Consider the following 25,248-nt stretch of genomic DNA (forward strand, 5'->3'; position numbering starts at 1 on the left):
TGGAAAAAACTTGAGGTGTTACGGCATTACGCAGCAAATCAAGGATGTTCCAGATGTGTAGTCATTGCTGCGGCTTGTAAAGTGAGGGAGTATCTCACTGCAAAGACTATTTCTTCCTGCCTGAAACTCAGCAAAATGCACACACAAAGTCTATTACTGTCAAAGCAGCGATGAAACCTGAAATACTGACATGACCACATTTATGCTTGGTGTTAACTTGGTAATTACACGGCTGTGGCATACAGTTCTCAAGCCAGTGGAAGCTATATGGCAGCTTTTTCCGACAGGATGGTAAACAAGCTGATGTTTCCAAGGTTGCACAGGAGAGTGCGGTTTGCTCGACAAATTCTGAAATGAGTTTTCCTCCTCTGCGAGTGGAGAATCACCCTCAGGGACAAGGAGATGCCCAGACCATTTCAGCTGAAATGAGGATTTCAGCTAGTGAGGATTTCCTCCTGAATGACCCCTGAGGAGGCATTCCAGGCACAAGCGACTTGGAAGCCTGGGAATGCTTTAAGATTACCTGGAGAGACCTCAAAGACGGGGCGAGGGGATGTGGGTGGAGACTAAAGCAAATAATCAACTACAAACAGGTTAGTTATGAGTTTTCCTTTAAGTAGCAGGACAGTGCTTACTGGGTGTCAGCAGGGTTCACGCACAACGCACGGCAGTGATGTATTGCCTCTGCTTCGCTCTTACTGCTTTTGCAAGTAGGTACATCCATCACCCGCGTGGCCAAATGGAATAAAATGGCGGGCGGCTGTTGATAAAGCCATTTAACATCTAATGTTTAGACAACTGCCTTCATCAGATGGATCACCACGTTGGTTGCTCACATTTCACTCTCTCTCTGAGGACATCCCTCAGAAACGACTCAGAATCATTTGCTTAATCAACACTTGGTTTGATGATTACGCCGAGTTGTTGATCACATGGATACAAACAGCAGCCGATGTAACACTGGAGGCCTGTTTTAATAACTCTGAGTCCTTTATTGCTGAGGCTGTGTGTCCGCTGGCTTCAGTATAAAGTGATCGCCATGGATTACTGTGGCTGTTGGTCCAACTTTGGCTGTCACTTGGGACTCATAGCGGAGTTGTGCTCAAATCCCTGAGCGGCGGAGGAAAACAAACCAAAGCCTGAGGCCTGGTGGTGATTCTCTCACACTAGATGACTTCTCTGGAGGATTCCATGAGCTGTCACGCTTTCAGACACACCTGAGAGAGAAGTCTGACAAGTGGCAGACGGACTGGCCACAAAGGATAGGGGGTGGCTGCATGACGATGATGAAGAACAAAGCAGAGGGAGGATGAGGGTGGGAAGGTAAGACAGAGGAAAGCGAGGAAATGAGAAGTGAAGCAGCCATACCTCCAGGGTCTTGAGGCGCTCCAGAAGGAGATTGTTTTTGTCTTTGTCCTCCTCTGCTTGGTCGGCATCGAGATCGTCTGCCCGCGGCAGTGTGCGTGCTGGCTCGGTCGGAGTCGCTGGCGGGGTGGTGCTCTCCTCGATGCCAGCGTGTCGCTTCTGCACCTCCTCCGAGAGTTTATCCTGATGCAACAAGACAACAACAAGAGGAGGTTAGAGGGCGAGATGCGGAGGGTGGAAAAGGAAGAGTGAGAGTAAAACCAGAGCAGATGGATGGCGGACACTTAAAAGAGAGGGATGAGGGAGAAGAAGAAAGGGTGGAGAACAGACGGGGCAGATGGACCTACAGGGAGGCGATAGAGCTCTGAAACAGCCACTAATCCCTCATCATGTTTCACTTGTTGTTTCCAAAGAGAGGCAGTGACCTTGAAGGCTCGTATCTTACAAAAGATAGACACTACACTCTATCCCCTCTCTCTCTCTCTCTCTCTCTCTCTCTCTCTCTCTCTCTCTCTCTCTCTCTCTCTCTCTCCTTCATGTGTATCTGTTTCTCTGCCAGCTAATCTGACATCTGCGCTAATTCACCACTCGTAACAATTAGCGACTAATTAGGCAAGAAGAAAACACAGAGAGGGGAGAATATTCGCTGCTTCCAAGGAATTCCTGGAACATCAAGCCCTCAACTTGTAAGAATACCTATTCAGCATGTGAGTATGCACTGAAAAATGGCCTGTGGTTATCACAATAGCATCGTGCTTGGATAGTAGTCTAAGTCCATTCTTATCCTGTCAAATACCCACTAGGGCGCCATTGTAAACTGTCCCTTTAGCTGCATTGTGTTTCCGTTAACAATACAGCCATTATCGTGTCTAATCGGCTCATCTTGAGGATGGGAGGACATCTGACGTTAACATTTGCTACCTTTTCTTCGCGCGACGCAAAGGTGTTCAGTTCTTACATCTTGGTGGGCGATTGCCCAAAAAGCATCAGAGGAGGAGGAGGAGGAGGAGGAGGAAGTGGCTTCATTTGAGGCAAATAGCAGATTTTCCAAACCTATTTATCTCTCCTCCACATAATCCTTTCATGTTGGCTAAATCTTTGCATATTAAGATATTATTGCATTTATTTTGCACATTTGTCGTTATTTCACGAGCTCGGCCGGTCTACTCTTTTTCATTTCATTACATTTTTTACGATAAAGCTTTAGCACCTCAGCTCGGCACATTATCATAGCCCACTAATCTCGCTCTTTTAAAATGGGCTCCCGTTCCCGCTGGAATGCATAAGCAACGCCGCTGACATTCGGTCTTATGACGCTCATATTTCACTGCGACCACTTTCATTGCTGGGTAAACACTCTGTGAGGCGTTTTCACGGATGTAAGGCGCAAAACAACTTTCTGCCTGGATAACAGGCTGAGGTAACGTGTTAAACTTTGGTTTGATTGTGGAGCGTGACCTGCAGGACGACCACAGCGATCATCACATTCCTCATTCTTTCTCTCCCAGTAGCTATTTTGCTTATGCAACAAGGTCAGCAGTGAGCGATTTCACCCTGCCTCCGTCTGAAGGGCTGAAAAGCACTCGCAGCTAAACGAGAAAAAACCTCTGATTGTGAAATGAAATGAAAATGAGCGCTGACATTTAACTAAACATAATTGCGTGGCTTTGGCATTTTGTTTGAAAATAGCAGCAATCAAGAAACATTAAACCAAGAAGTTGACATGTTTACAAATTTCAGAGACTACAGGAAGCGGCGCAGACACTGATGCATTCTGGGAACAGCCCTGAGACAACAGGTTACCTTATAAGCCTTCATGATGTCCACTGTGTCCACAGCCGTATGCTCCAGGACGCCCTGATTCTGCAGCAGCGACCGCACTGTCTCTTCCATCCTGCACAAGCAAAGCATCCACACATTAGTTCATTCATAAATAATGGACGCAAATCAAGAAGTTAAAGGCACAATCTGCCATCCAACTGAATCAGGGCCTGCAGTGTGATGTACATATTTGGCCCCTGGGTGATTCCATTAGATTAGGATTATTTAAGGAGCGAGCCCGTTTCTCTCATTTCCATAGCAATTCAATTTGGTTTCGAATATTTTGACCGTTAATGCAGCAACTATGTTTTTCTAACTTTATTTCATTTACAAATAGGACTATGGAAAATTGATTACACACTTTTAGTGAATTAGAAAGAATGTGGGATCCCAGTCTAGGCCTTTCAAGCCGGGGGAAAACTTTAAATAGGATCCATTTTTGTTTAATTTCCCCCCAAATAATCAATAATTATTATTATTGCTCACTTCAGTGCACTCAATCAAAAGACTAAATCAGTTTTTAAAATGTGTGTGATTGTGTTTGTGTGTGTGTGTGTGTGTGTGTGATTGGCTGAATAAAGTGTTATCACTGAGCGAGTGACCTTGACCTTCAAACGGATCTATGCTTCTGTTTCCTGCTGCATACAAAACAGCCACCAAGCTAAATCTTCATCGCTGAAGCTGGACAGTGAATTTTGACAAAGTGCTCGCTCCCTTCCAGACTTGAAAAGAGCGAGATAAGCCTGCGAAAGACGATCTCCGTTCCCGGGCTGGGAATCGCGTATGTCAACAAAAGAGAGACGAGAGAGGAGAAAGAGACGATATAAGTGACATTCAAGAGCCCCAGTGGGTGTGGGAGTGACGTCTTGACAAACGAGGAGCTGTGCCGCTGTCTGCTGGGCATCAGGTGAACTTCACGAGAAGATCCTCCTCTTCTTCTACTGATTTGATTCACACTTGCCAAAAGCCCAGTTTTTAGCAAAACCTATGACCTCGTTGACTTGGAGTCCTGAACCCATGACCCGGGTGATTGTCTTTGTCTCCTAGGACCAAACTCAGCATCCTTGTCTTCATTAGTAAGAAACAAGAAATGTGCAACTGGTCTAGCCGATATAAATGCCTGCAAGTAAGACAAAGAAGTCCAATGTTGCGATAATTCCTTCAACAATTCTTTCACACATTCACACCAATGTTTTCAGGGCCAATGTTTGTATCCTTCATGAAACTAAGCAACCGTAACGCCTGGCAACAAGAGAGCTTATGTGACATAACAGACAGGATATATAAAGTAGCCCAGATGTTCGTCTCTCTAGCCACATCCTCCAGAAGGGTCCTGGATGTTCCCACTCCAGCGTATTCTGGGTCAGTGGTGGTCTTGATTGGACAACAACACCCTTAACACTTTCCAGATTAACTCCAAACCTTTTCATTTTCTGTCTATAAATCATAATATTTACTGCTAAATCTTTTACAATTAAGGCGTGTCAATGTCAGATGTCTGTTGTTGCCTTGCTCGTCTCTGTGTAACAACCGGAGCTCATTACCTGCAGGACTGATGTGAGTTTAATGCTTTTACAATTAAACCGATAAATAGCAATAAAGTTACGTGAGGCAACAGATGGTGCAGAAATGATTTGCAAAAGCTGGCCAGGGCAACAAACATAAAACAAAATTAATGATATCTGCTTTTGTTTTTGTTGCTCGGCGTGGCTGTGCAGGCTGGGATGACCTCGCTGACCTTCACATCACAAAGTGGCGGCAGGAGGAAACGCTTTGATGCCTCAGCCCGCCTGCTGCCCTGTTAGCAGCTGGAGGAAGAGGAAGGGGAGGAGGGCTGTTTTTAAGGAGGTTGGCCTGGCGTCTGTGGCATGCCGACTCGCCTGAAAGAGACCCTTTGTGCTGCTAAACCTGGCCTGTGGGCGCTGTGGAGATGGAGCTTCAAGGTGGCCAGGAGTCACAGATGTCAGGCATCTTATCGGACAGCCGAGGCCCTTTGATGACCGCCACAGAAGAGGCCTGCAAGGTCTGGCAGTGGTACAAGTGAAGTGACTGGAATAAGGAGAAGCACGTGGATGGAGGAGCTCTTTTCTCATGGTTTTCTAAATATGCCCGGTGAGTGTAACAGGTCTACAAAGCAGTAAGTAAGAGAGAAGTACAAAAATACGTCTAGTAATGTTATTAGTTCTGCAGTCGAAGCGACAACAAGTTCTGCTTCACCTAGAGGCTCTAATCTCGTTTCTGCTCGTAGCTCATGCAAAGCAACAACACAATAAGAACACTCAGGATAATTAGCCGTGATTAATCGCATCGGATGGCGAGCTGATTACCTGGAGCTGAACACTGAAACAGCTGAACCTGAAACAACAGGCAAATTCCTTTAAAAAAAGAGCTTTTTGGTTTTTTGGAAGAAATTTTACACCGAGAGAGAATGCACCAGAGAAAGAGAGAGAGAGAGAGAGAGAGAGAGAGAGAGAGAGAGAGAGAGAGAGAGAGAGAGAGAGAGAGAGAGAGAGGGAAAAGTAAAAACTGCACCTGCAAAATTAAAGTTTCCCCTGAAGAATGCAAAAACAGACCAGGGAAAATAAATTGTCCAATTTGTCATTACAGCAAATTCTGCCAACTCAAAGCTATTTTCATGTAAGATAGAGCGCTAAACGCTTATGATGGATGCAACATAACGCTCAGATGACAGAGCAGTACTTTACATAAAACACACAGTGCAGCGCCACGTGATAGTGTGATTAATCTTAAAACGCTCGGCAACAACCTCCTGAAAACACTGTTCTGGCTGAGCAGAGTGGGTGAAATGTGTGTGTGTGTGTGTGTGTGTGTGTGTGTGTGTGTGTGTGTGTGTGTTGAAGGGGCGTATGTGGAGGTGAGTGTAAACCATGACCCCTCACTCTGCTCCAGCATCTGAATCTCAAACATGCTGTTCATCAGCGGTCCAGGAAATACAATTTAGAATCCAATCCATTTTCAGCCTGAGGTCTAACGATAACTCCGTCCAATGACACACAAACCCCCCCCCCCCCCCCGCCCCAACCCAAACACTCGCACCTGCAAAAACACACACAAACACACACACGCACAGAAATACATACACGCAGAGAGCATTGATGCTTTACCAGAATGCTTAGAGGTGAAATGCTGCATCTCAACCCTGTTAGTGATGCTTCTCCCTCTCTCCCTCTCTCCATCTCTCCCTCTCTCCCTCTTTTTGCACCTCTTCTTTCGCCGTTCTAACCGCCTTAAAGTACGATAACGTGAAAGACTCCAGGCCTCAGAATCCCTTACCCCATCTTGAGTTTTCCTGGATTCTTCACACCGTTGTTTTTACGGAAGAACGCGAGGAACGCAGCGCAGACGTCCCTGAGCTCCATGGGTACGGGACAACGCCACCGGACGCTCTGACTCCGTTTGACGGAGTGACCCGGACTCTCTCCGCTGCTGCACTGTGGGTCTGTGCAGGCTAAACTAGGCCACGCCGTCATCACATAAGCCTGAGTGCTTTCCCCTCCATTGACAGACAAACGCGGTCGAGTCTCATGACCGACTTACTGACTCTGCCTCACAGCACATCGCCTGTTCTCTTTCTCTACTTGCCCTGTCATTATCCGACTCTCGCCTCGTCCAAACGCACTGATCTGTCAGGCGAGGACTTCCCCATATGTCCCACGTCCCCAACTGTGTGTGTGAGTGTAGCGAGGATTAATCGGCTCTGGGCTTCAACCAACACAAGCGAACACAGTGAGACATCAGCATGCTATCTCAGACTTCTGCCTCTTTGCATTAACACAGATTTTGTGTTTCAGCAGTCTCTCTCTCCTGCCAATGAGGAAAAGATTTACTTTTTACAGCTCAGAGCAAAGTCGCACGACGGCCCGCCTGCTGGGTTTGCCGGTTCTGGATTGCCAGGGCCGCTTGGCTGAAGCTATTAGCGGCAATGTGTTCATATTTTGAAACCCTCTGACAGATTTTGCTTCCCTGGTGTGTTTGGTTCAGTGCCAGAGGCCCGGTTCATGCTGAACCATGTGACAAAACAACTGAAAAGAACTGAAAAAATAGATTTTATGCGGATCGATCCTGATCAGAGTCTGCTCACACTTCACCTCCACAACAAGGAATCTTCGAAGCGTGCTGCAGCTTTCCTCTCTCCCTCCCTCTCCTCACACTCTCACTTCAGTGCTGTTGGAGGGTCAGATTGAGCGAAACCCTCTAATCAGATTTGACCGGCAGAGAAATGAAACATGGGAAGGACGCCGAAAACGAGGAGGAGAACAATCACCTGGCTGTGCGACGCCATCGGGGGCGGACGAGTGAAAAGGACAAGGATCGCCTTGCTGCCAAAACGATCCCACTACAGCCTCCAGAGAGCGTTCCATTCTTCTTCTCACACTCCTTTTCCAACAAATCACTTATGTACGCCCATAGGGGTGATTGCCTAGCTTAAGCCAGCGCTAAACCCTGCTTATCCTCTTAGAGCATTTGTTGCATTTTGCAGCAAACATGCAGAGGAGACCGTTTCTCAGACGGGACGGACATGACCTCGATTGAAGGAGTGCAAAGTCCCGGATGCCCTTTGGGTGAAACAGCCCCACTTTTACTGCTTTGCGGTGAAGTTCAGAGCTGTAAACGTCACGCACATCAGTTGCGCGCGTTACAAAGGAATCACGTTACAGAGGTCCTCACCCTCAGCGACCTTTAACCTCATCAACCAGACACACATGCTGAAGAAGAAGAGACCCAGAGACCAAAGCGTGACAGTCGTATCTCCGTGACGTTCAGCATGTGTGAGCGTTTGGCATGAACCAGCGATAGATGCAGAAGCAGGGAGGCGATCTATACTGCAGCTATACATCCAGCTTCCACTCCACGTCATTGCCCTACTTCACGCCGAAGCTCGTGACCTGACCTCTTTCCTGGTTTGCCTATAGACGTCATCATGAACGCCACATTTAATCCAAATAAGCAGCGTAAGAGCGAGTGTATGAAAGCGTGGCTATCCCTCTGACACACTTAGAGGTAAGTAATAGGTCGCGCTTTGACACACAAACCCAGCGCAGAGCTCAATGGTGCTCAGTTGTGCGCTGGTAAATACAGGCAAGAGATCGAGTGGAATGAGTCTGAATGAAGTCACCCATAATTCCCTGGGAAGCATTTCCAACTACATGGGTGCTCCTACAATAGTCCAGACACCTATTATCTGTTTATAAGTGTCTGTGGTCTTCAAAGGCTGGAACCCCCCCAGCCCCCTCAACCCCACCCCTTCATCCTGTTAATGACCCCAGATGTGTGATGGGAGAAACAGGGGCCCGATTCATCCAGCTAAAATCCTGCAGTCGTCCTGGCATGTGTGTGTGTGGGGGGGGGGTGGGGGGGGCAGGCAGGGCAGGCATGGCGTTGGACTCCGGAGTAATTAGAGGAGAGAGCATTGATCTGCAAACAGAGCGCAATCACTCGCTCCCTCGCTTGAGTGTATTAGCATTTCCCGGTCCAGCTGTGCAGTCCAGAACGGCGGATGTAGTGCTAATAAGTGAAGCCCGCACCCACACACACACATACACACACACAGAGTTCTGAAACTTCACTCTGTAGACCGTGGAGAGATCTCAGCCGGAGCGTGACTGTCCAAACAACACGTCCAAGGCTTGACGAGGAGTAAGCATTCCTGTCCGTTTGCATCATCAGCATGTACACACACACACATACACACACACATGCCCGTCCCTCAAGTTCTCACATAGGAGAACGATACACAGCTGAGCGATAAATCTGCCGTAACTGTAAGTCTCCCATATCCTGTCAGGAAGAGAGCCCTTCAGGAACGCAATGATTCAAAGACAAGTAGACCGGGTCGCTGATTCACGCCCCGGTTTAGCCCCAGAAGCATGTTCTGGGTAACAATGGAGGACTCTTGATTCAAAGGTGGAGACGGAGGTGTGTGTGTCGAGGTGTGTGTGCAAACAAAAAGGCCTCTGTTTTCCCTTTCTAGAAGCGTCTTTAAACCCAGGGCAGGGAGGTCTGCTCTGACAAACGCGAGGATGACAACGATTAAGCCTTTCAGAGGATGAGCAAGGTCCGCAAAACAAAACGCAGCGGAGCAGAACCAAACAAAATTGCCCCGCGCACACAAGTTGGATCCCAAAAAAACTGAGATCCTGCCAGCCAATCATGTTGGTGGGCAGAACCGACGTTGCGGCCAAACAAATGCCTGTTGTCCTCATTACCTGAAAGCTGCCTCCCTCATCTTCAGGCGAAACATCAGCTCAGGGTCCCGCTACCTGTCTGACAGCCGTTCAGGGCAAAGGTGCTGATGTGGTCAATGCCTCAGAATGTCCTTGCTGAAGAGACGTCAAGTCCAAATCCTCGCAATGGATTAGACTTCTGTCTTTTACAATCTGTTTCACTTTCTGTTCTCATCTGTCAGTTTGGCAGAAGGACGCAACGACAGGATTCCAATCGCGTTCCAACCACCTCCCCTACCCCCCCCCCATCTCCAACCGGTCAGCCTTGTCTTGCCCTGTGTGGAGCAGCCAGGAGGTCCGAGGCTGTGAGACGGCTTGCAGCCTGTCCCGCTAATCCTGGTGGAGTTGAATGACGGTAGGTTAGGCCGCTCTGCTGGTGGTGGTGAAAGCCCGGGGGGTTGACCCAAGTCAGTAGGGAGGGGTTGGGCATGTGACCCACACCAGGCTAAGAGCCTGACCGGTGGGGGAGGGTGTGTGTGTGTCTGTGTGTGTGTGTCTATGTCTGGAGCTTGGGCTAAGTGGCCAGTCACTTGAGGAATGTAGACTTTTCTAATGTGGGGCAAACACAGTCAAACGTCCCAGTTTTGGCAACAGTATTGATCGAGTTACTGCAGTACATTAAACCCCTGCCAAAAAGTGAGTGTCACACTTGCGCGCACACACACACACACACACACACACACAAACAAAGACAGACTGGAAGGTTCCCTGGAGTTTGTCTGGCTCCAGTAGTGCGTCTGATCTTTTCTGTTTGTTTGTCTCCGTATGTGTGTGTGAGTATGTGTGTGTGTGTGATACGTGCTCATTACCTTTGCCTCCAATCATCACAGCGGAGCAAAGGCAAAGCGAATCAGCCAAATACATCCCAGCTTTACTTATTCTTTGCTTGGAACGCGGCGCAATAGAAGCCGCCGCTTGGCTGATTCTCACCGTTTGATATTTCACGATTCGAAGCACAATCTCAATTAATTAGCAATAGACAAATCAATCGGCCTGGGGTGGAGCGGATCCCGGTGTATTTAAGAGATTGGGTGTCCACTCAACATGATTTGTGGGTATAATCTTGAAAGACACATTGATGAACTGAGGTTTCTATTCCCCTAACGCGCCGCAAAACAACGAGCCCGGATCAATCAGGAGTTATGGATGAAGCAAGGTCACAGCCAGAACAAACAGCAGATGACAATAATTAAACTCTGACGGGCCGGGGGGTGAAGTGGCGCATGCATATGAATGAGTGCGTGTGTGCGTGTGTGTGTGTGTGTGTGCGTGCGTGTGTGTGTGCGGGAGGTACATATCCATAAGCCAATAAGTGAAAACAGCAGAGCAAGCAAGACTCAAGTGGGGCAAATGATCATGGGAGACACAGTCAGTGGACCACCGGCGTCCCATCCACCACAGGGGTTGCTGTGGTACAACATTCAGCCAATTTCAAAAGCTTTAGCTAAGGAGCCCGGGTGCATAATTTACCCTTTAATCTGTAATGTAGAAAATGGAGAAAACAATCCTGAGAACCTGATTTCATTATGACTTTTTGAGACATTTGCCAAAGGTGTGTTTTGTCACCCTGGGCGCTCCCACAGGTTTCACAAATTTTTTGATAGCGTGGTGAAATTGTGGTAATCCAGCAACATGACAACGGCAATGACACTGAAATGACAAAAGTTTGAGCAAGGCAGCGGTGGCCTGGCGAACGGCTCGTTCTCTCTAAGCAGTTTTTGAGGACGTAATTAAATCTTTGTCTATATTGCGGAACTGGATATCACACCAATACTCTGGGCCAATGAGAGCCGTCCATCTGGGGCCGAGCCCGCCGTGGCGACAAATTCATCCGTCTCCATGGGGACCTGTGCACGACCCAATCAAGGATAAGCTTTATATATTTCCCACCTAATAGAATCCCACTACTACCTTGGCCCTGGCGGTAAGACACCCACTCTCATATTGCTCCCCTATCTTCTAATTCACCTCTACAGCTGCCCCCTTTAAACGTCCGCCGCACAGGCAGAGAGTGTATATCTTCCCCGGCGCTGTGTGTGGGAGGGAGTTACGATAACTCCACACACAGGTCAGGGAGACGCTTGTGTTTCACCGCCGATCCCAGACAGTAAAAACCCGAGGGACGACGAGCGCAGGTGCAGGTGAACGAATGCAAAGCTGGGACCTTGTTGGATTTATGAAGTCCTGACTCGGTCGGTTCACAGGCCTGCGACTCGTGCTCTTCCTTGAGAAAATGCTGTTACCTCCTCCTGAAGTACCCTTGAGCAAGACACTTAACCCCTGCAGTTGGAGGATGAGCTTGTTTATGACCAGCGGTAAAAGACACCGGCTCTTCCTCGGCAGCTCCTGAGTGCCGACGCGTCAATCGCCTGAACGTGACAAAAGGTGTCGCTTTAACAAAACGGCGCCCGAGTTCGATTCTTCCACATCAATGTAACATTTTTAAAAACGTGATAAATCTCCAGAACGGCTCTTTAATATTTAACTCCTCCCGTGGCGGCGGTTCAGACCTCATCTGCACCGTAACTCTGGGACCATTAAAACGGACAAGATTTCCTCCAACAACTTAATGAGAAGATAAGCGCCCAATGTGAAATCCTTTTTGCATAAAGTCAAGCCGCCAAACGCCTCTATCACCTCATTATGCGTCAGCCTCGGCTTAAGGAGCGACGGTTGCTGACTCTTGATTTGCAGTTCTGCTCTGTTCCACTCGGGCGGTCGGGGAGCTGGAGGACGACTTCATGAGATGGAGGTCACTGACGCTGTGACGCTCAAGCACTTTGCACTTAAGAAATGCTCTTTTTCGTGCTCGCTGATGACAACCTCGAGTGAGCGAGGAGAGGGGAACGACGCGGAGAAAAAGGTCAGAAGCGAGACCCCGGAGAGAAATATTGATTCCTGGTGGCTTCAAAGGCAAACTGCTGATTGAAAGAAACGGCTGAGATCGATCACTGTAACTGTAATGACACTTAACCACACACACTCACACTTACATCTTCTTATTTTCATCCATGTTTATGCTTTTGCACATTGAGTCACTTCTAATTGCTTATTCGATGCACCACTGTGCACACTGAGTGACAACAGGATGTTGGCCCAGTCGTCAGTATGAAGGAGTAAAGTATAAGAGGAGAAATACGGTTCAGGTGAAGTTGTGTATCCGATGATTCACCTGGAGAATTGCTGCTGCAGTGAAACCATCTGCGCCTTTCCAGCCTCCGACTCCTCCGTCACTTCCCGGAGACGCTTCTCGCTCTCCAGTCTCAGGCGTCGCTCTTCCTCTAGCTCGTGGATCAGCTTTTCTCGCTGTGGGGACGTAGAGAGAGAGAGAAAGAGAGAGAAAGAGAGAGAGAGAGAGAGAGAGAGAGAGAAGCCGTTAGCCCTCATGTCACCCCTGAATGCCCTAACAGCTCCGGGGTTCAGTACCTGACCCTGACCTCTGACCTCTGACGTCTCCTCAGGGAGGATAATCGTGATGTTCTAAACATCTGTGATGCCAAAAAAAAGGAAGATCTGTTGTTTTCATTTGAAATGTCACACTCCATCACACACACGCCGTCCTCTGTCCTTCTCCACACACACTTTTGAGTTCCGTGCTGTGCTGGCACATTAAGTGATGAATATGAGAGTGCTTATTAAGGCCACAAGGGTCTCTGAGCCTTCACACAAAGACTCAGCACTAAGTCACTAAGAGCATTCACACCTCAACTATGAATAGCTTGTTTACCGCCACGGCAGCCATTCCTGTTCCACACACACACACACACGATGTTACTGCATGTTCTGCTTGTTTGTTTCGTGCAAGTTGTTGTTTCAGTCGCTTTGGCCTGTCAGTACTCATGAGGGATTTTCATTTTGAATCTTGAGTTACAGGTAGGTAGCAGAATCAGTAAGGATCTCCATCTTCCTCTGTCCTCCTCCTCCTCCTCCTCCTCCTCCTCCTCCTCCTCCTCCAGCGCAGTATTACTCATGTTCAATCACTTCCAAACACCATCATGGCCATAAAGCCCAGACGCCTTTGCCTTTTCCTTTAGCTTTCTTTTAGTGTTGCCGCGCTACAGCCAAGTGTTATTGATTTCCACTCGCACAGGCAGATTGCCAATGTCTTGGTCTGGTAAGGTTTGTTATGAGTTAACCTCGTGATCCTCCAGATGAACTCTCAACATCGTCGGAGCGCCAGGCCTTGACAGATCTATTAGCCGCCACATAACCGTTTTTATCTCCGCTCGTTGTCGCCGGGGACGCTTTCCGAAATGAAACCTCTTTTTCTATCTTTAATTGGATTCTTCTCCGTCTAATGGTTTAGTCCGTCTGCCCCCCCCCCCCCCCCCCCCCCCCGAAAGGAGCCGTCCTTTGCCTCAAACCCCCAAACTTCAAAGACTCCGTGAGACCGGGAAGGGGGAAAGAAGAGAAGAGCTTTGTCTCTGAATCTCTCCCTTAAAAACAGTCTTGGCAGTTTATGACAAAGAAATAGTCTCCAGTCGTGATCGGCCATCTGTCACTAGCTCGTCAGGAATATCGGATGAAAATATGCCGTTGTAAAAGAACCTGGGAGCGAGCCGGAGCCGACGCAGGCTAAACCGGCTCCTCGTAAATACGGGGGAAGTGCCTCACTGTGCACACTGAGGCGCATTTATCGCTTACACAAGAGCTTTGAATTTGAAATGTGCTTCATGTTCTTTGGTTTGCCAAGGAGGAGAAAGTCGGCACTTTTCCACCCCCAAAGAAAAAGCTGAAGTGTTAAGTCATCGTTATTGTAATACTGTCTGCAAAAAGATGAGTCATGCTCCTCGGGCTCCCACTGCATCTCATCACCCGCCCTGGAAATATAAGATCAGTCAACGCTACAGAACTATAGACGCCACGCAAACTATACGACCGGACCCAAGAGAGGCGACACAGAATCTACACAAAGTCTCTTTGACTTAAAAGTCGTCTTTACATAACGTCGGACTAGAAGATGTCTCCTCTTCATCTTCAAATCTTCCTCTCCGTGTTAGAGAGCTATCAGAGTATATCATGACTCATTACCACGGCGCTGCTGAGCTGAGCTGAGCTGCTGTTCACTGACAAGCATGAGGAGGACATCTAGTGGGCTAACAGGAGTATTGATGACTCTGCGGCGGTTTGTTCGGGTTAACAAAAGAGCCAAAGTCACACACACACACACACACCACAGGAGCTGATGGACGACGAGAGGAAAAAACAGAAAGAGGTACGACTCAGGCAGAAAAGCAGTTCTTCACTCGGCCAATCCGTCAGGGAGAGAGAGAGAGAGAGAGAGAGAGAGAGAGAGAGAGAGAGAGAGAGAGAGAGAGAGAGAGAGAGAGAGAGAGTTAAACCCGAGTCACCACTTAAGCCAGATCTGGTCTTCACCATGGCCGTAAATCTGCGTGGCTTCTATGCGGGGCGACTCTTTATGTAGCGGGGAGGGGGCCTCTCCTGTCAGGGGTAATGGCCGCTGTAAATCCCCCCCCCCCCCCCCTCTCCCTCTCCCAACACCCGTCCCCTCCACCCAATACAGAAGCATTAAGTACCCCCATCCCACTGCCAAGACCTGAACCTATAGATCTGGACCGTTCCTGGCTCCTCTTCCAGCTTCAAAAAATCGCAGCAGCTTGGAGAGGTGTCAAGAAAACAAACTCTTCCTCATCGTCTCCAGGACTTAACGACGCACACACGCGGCATTAAAAGTCTCCACACGTGTGCTAACCGGCACATTTGAGGAGCTGGTGGATGTTCTTGCAGCATTGTTCCTTAAATTGGCCTCAATACCCCACAAATGAGCAGAAGCCTCCCTGATGTTTGCTGCCCGCGAGGCCTCACTAACACCCCGAGCATAAGCCGCAGACTGCTGTGTGTGTGTGTGTGTGTGTTTGTGTGTGTGTGTGTGCGCGTGTGTGTGTGTGAGAGAGAGAGAGCTTTGCCAAGAACCTTAATAACAACATGGATTTATAGTCCACATTGTATTAAAAAGCTTTTTGTTGCTTTTGTCCGATATATAATTTCAGCGATTTAACAAGGCTCAGGCCCGTTAAATCAAACATTACCGTATCTTTATGTGGCCAGAAATCCCCAGCAATACATTACTATGTTCCTCCGCTATAATATTTATGGCTGCACTCTTTCTTCCTTTCTTTCTCCGGGTGATAGTGAGGCCTAATTGGAAGCACATTCCTTAAGGTGGACCGCGGCGGTGGCGCTAGGAAAGGGCGGCGGTGGGAAGACGACTCGGCGTGTGTCAACACCGCTGGATGAGACGGCGGTGATGAAAGCGTGCTTGGCAACTTTCTGTGAGAACATTTGCTCCGGTTAATCCGCCACATAGAGAAGATAATCCTCCCCTGCGCTGTGACTGGCAGGTGCGCTGCCTCCTGTGTCCTGCAGGGGGCAATGTTTCCCTGATTTGAGACACAAGAGCGCCAACAATGCCGCCAGCAGCAGCAGCAGCAGCATGAACACAGGAGAGGAGGTAAATTAAATGGAAAAGACAGAGCACTCTATGAAATGGCTGGGGTTTGATTTGAGCCGCACGTAAACTTCGCCTTTCAGAATTAAAGGTGACCTTTGCCGCAGATGAGGCCGGTTTCGTTTCCAGGTTGATAAAAAATAAATGAAATAAAAAATCCAATCTGGTTATGAGAGCTTTTTTATCGTGAGCAACTCTGAGCAAACAAACACAAGCCATCGATCTCTGCGGAGGAAACCAGGGACAGAATCGAATGCAAAACACAGAATCTCTCTCTCTGTTTTCCTGCATCGCCACTTTTCTGTTGTGTGCGCCTCTGAAATCACATTACTGGCACCGCAGCCCAGAAAGACGCCCGTCTCTGTAATTGGACGGCATTAGATGGTAATGTTATTCAGACTCTAACCCCCTGATACTCTCCTGTGATCCACCGAGGATTCTAAATTAATTACGGGCCTCTGCATCTCGTCTGCAGCGCCTGCAGGACGGCGGACAAACACAGTATGAACCCTCGTGTCAGTGAATGTCCGTGCCTTAATGCAGGATGTCCTCCTGCCTGTGTGTATGTGTGTGTGTGTGTGTGTGTGTGTGGGACACTAGAGTTCATTACACAGAGCAGCTCAGGTCGGAGCTCTTTGCCTAATCAAAGTGGGTCTCTGGCTCTCTGCTAAACAAACATCAGGGGGGCACAAAACACAGCGCCAGGTTCTTCATTCATCCATAAAACATGCGACCGGGACTGTCTGCCTGTCCGTGTGTGTGTGTGTGTGTGTGTGTGTGTGTGTGTGTGTGTGTGTGTGTGTGTGTGTGTGTGTGTGTGTGTGTGTGTGTGTGTGTGTGTGTTCATGTGTGTGTCAGAGAGACTGAATTCAAAAGAAAGTGTGTAACAGGAGGAGGATTTGTCCGCATGGTGCCCACGATGTTCTGTAACGGGAACCCTTTTGGAGATGTAAACGTGTGTAACGTGAGAGACGACTTATGGGTGGAAGTGAGGTGGAGTCTAAACAGTTGTGTTAGTCCCCCGCGTCCCCCCAGGGCTCCATCAATTCAATTATCATGGAGCGCCGCCACTACATTAGAGCGAGCCACTTCTCTCTTTAGACCGCCGCCGGCACTATAGCAAATAATACACACACACCCCAGGAATATGCTAAAACATATGAGCGGCCCATTTATCATTGCCAAGGGAGATCCCAGCACCCCCCTTCACACACACACACACACACACACACACACACACAGTCATTCAGTCTCACACACACTCACTCGCTGTGGTGAGTGGGCGAAAGGGACGGTGTGGAGATACGATTTGGGCCCCGGCTGTCAGCGCTCGTCATCCCGCTGAATGACCCCTCCCCCTTTCCCCCTTTCCCCCCCCGTCTGCCCGCGGCTGATAGATAAGCCCGAATCTGCAGAGACGGCACCTGAGTCCACCCCGGTCCTTACATCCGTCCCTCAGCGCCGGATTGGCCTCTCAAACTCCTTTTTATCTGCCGGGACCACCACGCAAAACACGTCAAGCTAAGTGAGACGCTCACATTCAGACGCTGTATCTCACAGAGCAGCGACGGCGGGCGCCTCGACTTATCGAAAGACGGCGTCGTCCTCAGAAACGTTTGCTTCGGGTTGGCAATCACCGCTTCGTTGGAAACCTTCACCTCCGATGCTCCACTTCATCGCACCGACTGAGTCACGTGTCGTCTCTCAGACTGTAACGTTTCAGGAATCGGCCGCCGCGTTCTGATTCCCATCTTGGCTCCGAGGCGTTTTCCCACCGTGTCGCCCGCCGTTCCCAACTTCTCCAATCCACACACACTTCTTATCTTAATTGCATTTTCTACATGAGTTCCACTGCGGAGACTCGCACGCCAGTCACAATTGTGCGAAGTTCACAGACGGTCGGGCGAATCAAACACGCTCGTTAGCCTGAAAGCGAACCAGCAACTGTGTGTGTGTGTGTGTGTGGGAATCGACCGCGAGTTTGATTATTTGCCTGACGGAGCTCAGATACGGAAAACGGCAGAGTAGAAACAGAGGCGGAGGTTTGTTTTGGCCGTGTTTGCACAGCTTCTTCCAGCAGTCGTAATCTCGCCTTGAATGTTTCTCTAAAGCGCCTTTAACGTGTGGACTTGTGCTTCCTCCTGACAGGAAACGCAGCGTCCGGGCCCCTGACAGACTTGAGGCCGCACGTTCGGCTGCAGGCATCAAAAGCAAAACGCGGCCCTGCCCCTGCGCCACGCCTCTGGTGGTTGGCGTGTGATGAATTCCAGAGGAGAACCTACAGCAGCGATGAGGCGGTTGAATGAGGCGGTTTGACTCCAGAACGCACAAGGCGAGTCTTTCTGTGGAGCCCCCGCAGAATAAACCGCCCTCTATCAAACGCCCGGCAGGAAACCTGGTGTTTTTACAGCGAGGGCGTGAAGGATCAGACTCTGACACGGAGCTGAAGACACACACACACACACACACACACACACCCAAGGTTTGGTGGTTTTCACAGCGTTATCGTGTCAACATGAGGACAATGTAAAGTACAAACTCTCAGACCTCCGGCCAAAACCACGATCAACTGGCAAACGACTTCAAAGTGTTTAATGTTGTTTCCCCCCAGATGACAACGATGACACTGCCGTCCTGTCTCACACCAGGAGATCCAATTACATCGCTCTCTCCTCTGTGAACGCCGTCGTTACTACAGCTGCACATGCATGCAACGCTGCTGTGCTTCACAAGACACAATGCAGCTTTCCTGTGCTCTGATTGGACGAAGAAGAAGGGCCCATAAACGCCAATATACATGTAGAAATGTAGCAGCTTCAGACTGAGCTGAGCAGAGACACGCGTGATCAACCACTCCAGGACATTTAAAGTAGAGCAGCTAAGCAGACATTCCGCCTCCGCTCTGTCTGCGAAGGAATCAAACAGAGGCGTCGGGCGGCGTGAATTGCTGAGGCTGAGCGAGGCAGAGCGAGGCAGAGCGAGGCAGAGCGGCGAGGCCATCAAAGTATAAAGTGGCATCAGACACAGAGGAGGGGCTGAGACACTTCTGAAGTCCATCACGCTCTAATCTGTCTCTCTCTCTCTCTCTCTCTCTGGTTTGTCCCTTGGCAGGCGGCAGATGAGAGGAGGGGGATGGAGGGGGGGGGGGGGGCGTCCTGGGGAAGCCGTGTGGGTATGGAAGTGGGTGCTGCTCTGTGTGTGTGTGTGTGTGTGTGTGTGTGTGTGTCTGGGGGGGGATGAGGGCTCAGACTTCACCGTGCCAGCACTTTGACAATTATCTCCTGGATGCAGCAGGCTTCTCTTCTCTCCTCTTTTCGTTTCTATTAAAGAGGCCTGAGCTCCCTGAGCCTCACAGGAATGCTGGTGAGAGAGAGAGAGAGAGAGAGAGAGAGAAAAAGAGAGACAGAGAAAGAGAGAGAGAGAGAGAGAGAGAGAGAGAGAGAGAGAGAGAGAGAGGGGGACTCCGGCAGGGATAATCCCAATTTCAAATGGAGCTTAGTGATACCCCCTCCACCCCCATCCCTTTCTTTCTCCCGCTCTCCTTCCATCCCCCCTCACCCTCCTCCTGTCTGGCACAGATAACTCATCCCTCTCTCTCTCCCTCTCTCTCTCACACACACACACCTCTCCAGAGTAATAATTAGCACGTCATCCTCTGCTCTCGGGCGGATGTGGGGCCGTGTGAGGTCAGAGGAGGATGAGGCTGCAGGAGGTGCGGCCCTCAGGTGTGAATGGAGGTCTGGGCTTGCTTACAAGAACAAAACACCCCAAACACTCAGGTACAGGTGAGTGAGTCCTGATGGCAGACTTCTATCTAAATGCCAGTAAACAAAGTCAGACGTAGAAAAGTAGCAAAAGGCCCAAAAAAATTCTCTAAATCTAAATTGTCGCTCAGGAATGCGGCTTGTCCATCAGACCATCTTAGTGTGGAAATCAATACTGGCATGAACAGAGTCACCCAGAGGTCAGCCTGGGTTCTTCTTCTTCCTCTTCTTCTTCTTCTCTTCTTCTTTTACTCCAGGCCTCAGTTCCAGAAACGCTGACGTAAACGCAGACGTGATGGCGTCTCTATAAGATTCCTTATCGCTTCACAGAAGGCAATCTTCACGCGGAATCTGCACGCGGCCGTTCTGTCCCTCGGCGTGGGTCGGCGCTGGAGCAACATGTGATGCACCTGAGACTAACGCGCCGCCAGGGGAATCGCTTTCTGCGCTACATTCCCCTTCTCAGCTGAACCCACAACACGCTGAGCGACGGTTTAAAGTGTCGGCGGAGGAACAGATACTGTATCTAACACAAACACACTCCGCCGTGCTGAAGTGTCCCTGAGCAATCGGCTGAATCCCGGGCAGCTCCGGGGGCCCTGTTCTCCATCTGACCCCGGAGCTTTGACCGCCTCAACTCCTCCGCTGTAGGAAAGAAGAAAGCATCTCTGCTTCAGCAATCGATCCAGTATCTTTGGGTTGTGTTGCTGCCTGAGGGCCCGTCGCCCCGCTGAGGCTCAGGCTGCCATCAGCTGATCTGCACTTCATCACGCGCCGCAACTTCTCACTGTCTGACCTCCTGCACAATCACCCCGCCACACAGAATGCAAACAGACGGCGTACGTACACACACACATCCACTTCCTGAATCCATCTGAACGCACAATATCAGCAATCTGCCAGTAAAAGCGTTTAACAATGCGGTGCGGCGAGCGGAGACGCAGCTGCGGCTTTATAACGTTACACAATCTCAGCCTACATCTGAGCGCCTGTTGTTCCTGCAGAATGGCTGAAATTCATATAAGAAGAAAGAATGCAGTTTGATATCGAATCACAGTGAAGTAGAGGCTTGAGTGTGTGTTCTCTCCAGTGGAGACAATAGAGGGTGAAGTTTGGCCAGTGTGACGCTTTGGCAGAGCTTGACAGTGTGTGTGTGTGTGTGTGTGTGTGTGTGTGTGTGTGTGTGTAAACCAAGCACACTGCGGTTTCTCTGGGCTTTGTGCAGATTATAGGGAGAGCAGCTCTCCACTGTACTTTACCATTGTTCCTTCGCTTTTGCTCCGTGCAACTTCCCTCTGCAGGCGAGCCACAGCCAGCTTTTCCCTGGACAAAAGGAAGAGGAAGAAGAAGAAGAAGAAGGGGAGGGGGAGGGGGAGAGGAGGAAGAGAGAGAAGAAGAGTGAGTGATCATTTCACCGTCAGTCATGTCAGAATCCCACATCCTCGCCTCACTTCATTAAAGCTCCATATTGGCTCGACGTGTGAACACAAAACAGAATAAAAGGGGATTAAGGGGACTGTCAGGTTCCCTAAAACAAAGACGTTAACCCAGACTGTCCACTGAGAGGCACTGTGGCATCGGACAAACGGAAAAGGATCGCAAAGAGTGACATTGTCATACAAACACGTTCTTTGTAGACGAACTGAACGATCCTCACCGAGAACCTTTCCGGGGTTTATGACTGTGGGTGATGTATTATGTGCAATGCTGACTGCCAGAACAAACTTTAAAATGAAACGCCGTCGAAGCTGTTAACCCTACGAAAAAAAAGACGGCAACAGTCGAGAACTATTCCTGCTGAAACATGAAATGACTTTGCTGGACCAAATGAATAAATAGCGCCCCCAGCAGTGTTCTGAAAGTATTGCAGGTCTTGTGAACATGTGGGGTGTGTGTGTGTGAAGGTAACATCCAGTATTAATGAGCTCCAACACCACGCAGAATTGATGACTGTAACTGACAGAACAAAACAAACGCACATATCTGATGTTTGCGTTTAGAAACCTTACATAAAACATTTTTTGTAGGCATGGTTGAATAATTCATGTCTAGTATCTGATACTCAATGAAAGATCAATATTGACTGATGGAGTTTGATGGGGAAAGTGATGAATTGGCTCAAACTACCTGCTGTTTTCTCTGCCTTCTGCTTCAATGGCTGAAAACACACAAGACATGCCAGCAAATGTGCACACACACACACACACACACACACACACACACACACACACACAGCAAGGAGACGCAGGTCATCCGCTAACCACAGAAAACAGAGCGCTTGCAGTTCTGTCCAGACAAAAATAGCTCAGAGGAAACAAAAAGCAGGGCATCCTCGCATCAACACACACACACACACACACACACACACACACAGCCTAAAACAAAGAAAAGGACTGTGCACGTTCAGTCCGTTTCCCACGTGAAGGCATTCCAGACTTTAATGGGATAAATCTTGGCACAGCAGCAGGGATAATAAAGAACTCTGCTTTATGGGCTCTCCTGAGGCAGAGCAACAACGCAGAGCAACAACGCAGAGCGCCGCTGCAGTAGATGAATACCTGCATCAAACAGGGAGCCGGCAGACGAGGGAATCGAACCCCTGCCCTCACCGCTTACACACTCGCTCAGCTCCCCGGCCTTATGTTCAGACATTATAACATCATCTATCACAACATAAGCAGTTAGCACAATGACGCCATTAATTAAGGAGCCTAATTAGCAAATGTCTCCATGGCAACGTTTGCATCTTGGGGAGCATTAATGTGAACTTCCTAATTATAGCTGAAGTTGCCAGCAGTTCCATCAAAACTCTATTAAATCTACTGATGGAATCCTTAGAGGAGATGTGCCGGGTGATCACACACACACACACAGAAACACACAGAGAAACACACACACACACACACACACACACAGATAGACCTCTGTAGACAATAATCACAATCTCCACATTTTTCACATTTCTGACTGATCCAGACACCCAAACGTCCCAGACACCCAAACTAACCGGTGACTAACGTCTCCCATCACAACACATCATTGTTCCCCAGCGGCTCACCTGTGTGCGGGGGGGAGAAAAGCCCCCGAGTGATCATCCACAGACAGCTGGGGGAAGCACGAGTGACGGATGAATGGAGCGTCTGAGCCGAGCTGCTCCTTCAACTAAACGTCTCAGCTGGCGGGACGCGTTAGGCCCCTCGCCGTGTTCCCTCTAATGAAACCAGAACCGGTCTAGGCGAAGGCCGGGCCCGTGAGAGGCACCGCGGTGACAAATCCGGGGGGGAAGCGGAGGAAAGAGTGCCGAAGCTGTGAGACAAGGGGGTGTGGTTGGGTGTGTTTGGGTGTGTGTGAGCACTTTACTGCGAGGGAGCGCATTAATGTGTTCGTGGCATAGGTGTGCAGGTAGTGTGTGTGTGTATTCATAAAATCCTGTTTGCGGGTATGTGCATTCATAAAGGTGTGCAGGCGTGTGTGTGTGTGTGTGTGTGCAGATGCTTATAAAAGGTGTTTGTGAAGTGTGTGTGCTTTAATATCAAGTGACTTTTGTCTAAACTTGACTCGAACAACTCACATACCTGCATGCAGCGTGTGTGTGTGCGCTTGCACGTCACACACCTGAGCCTGACTCATAACAATGTTCCAGTTACACAATGTCTCTTCCTATTACCACATACGCTCGTGCTGTTACACTACCTACAGAGAGAGAGAGAGAGAGAGAGAGAGAGAGAGAGAGAGAGAGGAAGAGGAGGCTTCTGGAACATCTCAGCGCTTATATTGTTTTGTTAAACAGGAGTGGCCTGGAATTCCTCCAGTCTGTGTTATGGCTGAGCGTCGGCCCTGTAAGGGGTTAAGTTTCAGGCCACTTATGTGCAGGCATGTTCGACGGAGCGCCAGCAAACTGCGCCCCGAGAAAATCATTGCCAAATATAGAGCAATTTGACATTCTGTGTTAAACGTAATTATAGTAATTGACACAAGCAGCAGTCAAAACAGTATTTCCCTGCAAAATGCTCACCGGCAACATTTGTATCCAATTGGCGCTGGCTTGGATTTAGACGATATTTGAACAGCAACCCAAGCGCAGATGACAGTAATCTGCTATATATTTAGCCTGACGTACTCGACTCTGAGGCCGTTGCTCATTTGCATCTCAATCGCACCCGTCCGAGACGTTTCGCCGCTCGCTCGCTCGCTGGCTTGGTAAACGTTTGCCAGCTGTGTAAACTCTGGCCTATCAGTGAGAGCGACAAGCCCGGCCCGAGCGCTGCTATGTGGAGCAGAACAAGTGGAGGGCTTCACGTCTGCGTGTCCTCACTGGTCCATTCAACTGAAGTGACTGACCGCATATACCGCCCTTCTCTCCTCCTTATCATCATCATCCTCTGCTGCTGTTCTTCCTCGGCTGAGTGAGTCCCAGTGTCCACGTGGACCCCCAGCAGTTCCCGGTGACCTGGAATCATTTGACGCTTCCAGAGGCCACGGCGAGGAGCCTAAGCGTCCCGCCGAGCCAAACATCTCGACCCCCCGGCAGCTCCACATTCAGAGTTTGCACACGTTTTGCGTTTTCAAGCTTAAACGCACAATTCCTGATCAGAATATTGCCTGATAACGCTCATACTAATCTAATTAATGATGCTTTTGTAATGGTGTGTTTTCAGCACAAACAGCCCTGTGCCTCCGATGCCTCCCGTCGTCCCACACACAGATCAAACACTCCCCTGACCGTTGCCTTTGTTGTCAGATGCGATTCCAGCGGCATCAAACGCCTCACACATCCCCTCCTTTGAGATAAGAGAGATGGCACAGCAGCGTGGTGGCGGCGGCGCCAGCCTTGTTGCATTCACAGCAGATCAACCCTGTTTCCACCCCCCACCCCCCTACACGCTCCCCGCTCAGGCGCTTCACAAATCCACCTCCGTCTTTCCCCTTCAACTCACGTGCAGACAACCAAACCGCCGTTTGCACCGGAGCATCCCGGCAGCATGCGAAGACACGAAGCAGCCAAAGGCGCGGCGAGGATCAATGGTGGGGGACCTGAGCTGACACGTTGAGCTTTGAACTGCATTGTGGGAGGCAGACGTGGTTATCCCGGCTCCTTCATACAGGTAGTTTAATCCATTCTACATCATTTTGTGCATAATGAAAGAGAAGAAATGCTGCCGTCGGCAAACATGATTCTCGATTTGCCTTGCAGTGCTACACACACTCGCTTATTAAGCTTCTCCTCTGTATAGAAACATGTTAACACATTAAACACCACCTAATGCTTCAGTTCTTCCCTGCAACATTTACACGTTCTGAAATAAATATCAACCATCGTTTCAATATCAACCTGACCGCAAATGGGCCTAAACGTTTCAATCTCCCTGAACCACAAACGTACACAGAGTGGCGTGGGGGGGAAGGGGCGGGGGGCATAAACGTTTGACTGCCATGCATTTATGCATTAGTGTCTGCCTTCCTGCCGGGCTGACAGCGCTCATATGCACGCAATCCACACGGCCATCATTGGGAGTCCCCTTCAAGAGGATTGCGCACACATTTTGGACAGAATTCAGGAGGGGACATTCCCAAACGTAATCCT

General features: G+C 49.4%; 1 protein-coding gene across 4 annotated transcripts in view; it reads right to left on the reverse strand.

Moving 5' to 3' along the window:
• Positions 1–25,248, reverse strand: part of LOC143002372 (nck-associated protein 5-like) — a 99,229-nt gene that overhangs the window by 27,711 nt on the left and 46,270 nt on the right. For all 4 annotated transcript variants that reach the window (XM_076152444.1, XM_076152445.1, XM_076152446.1 and 1 more), the window contains exons 4-7: positions 20,924–20,987; positions 12,604–12,737; positions 3,169–3,259; positions 1,369–1,548 (exon numbers count right to left, since the gene is read on the reverse strand). In XM_076152444.1, the coding sequence (XP_076008559.1) occupies positions 1,369–1,548; positions 3,169–3,259; positions 12,604–12,737; positions 20,924–20,987 (469 nt within the window). The remainder of the gene's footprint in view (positions 1–1,368; positions 1,549–3,168; positions 3,260–12,603; positions 12,738–20,923; positions 20,988–25,248) is intronic.

This window comes from Genypterus blacodes, unplaced genomic scaffold (genome assembly GCF_046128005.1).
Source record: "Genypterus blacodes isolate CSIRO-AG114 ecotype Tasmania unplaced genomic scaffold, CSIRO-AGI_Gbla_v1 ptg000056l_1, whole genome shotgun sequence".
Taxonomy (NCBI): Eukaryota; Metazoa; Chordata; class Actinopteri; order Ophidiiformes; family Ophidiidae; genus Genypterus; species Genypterus blacodes.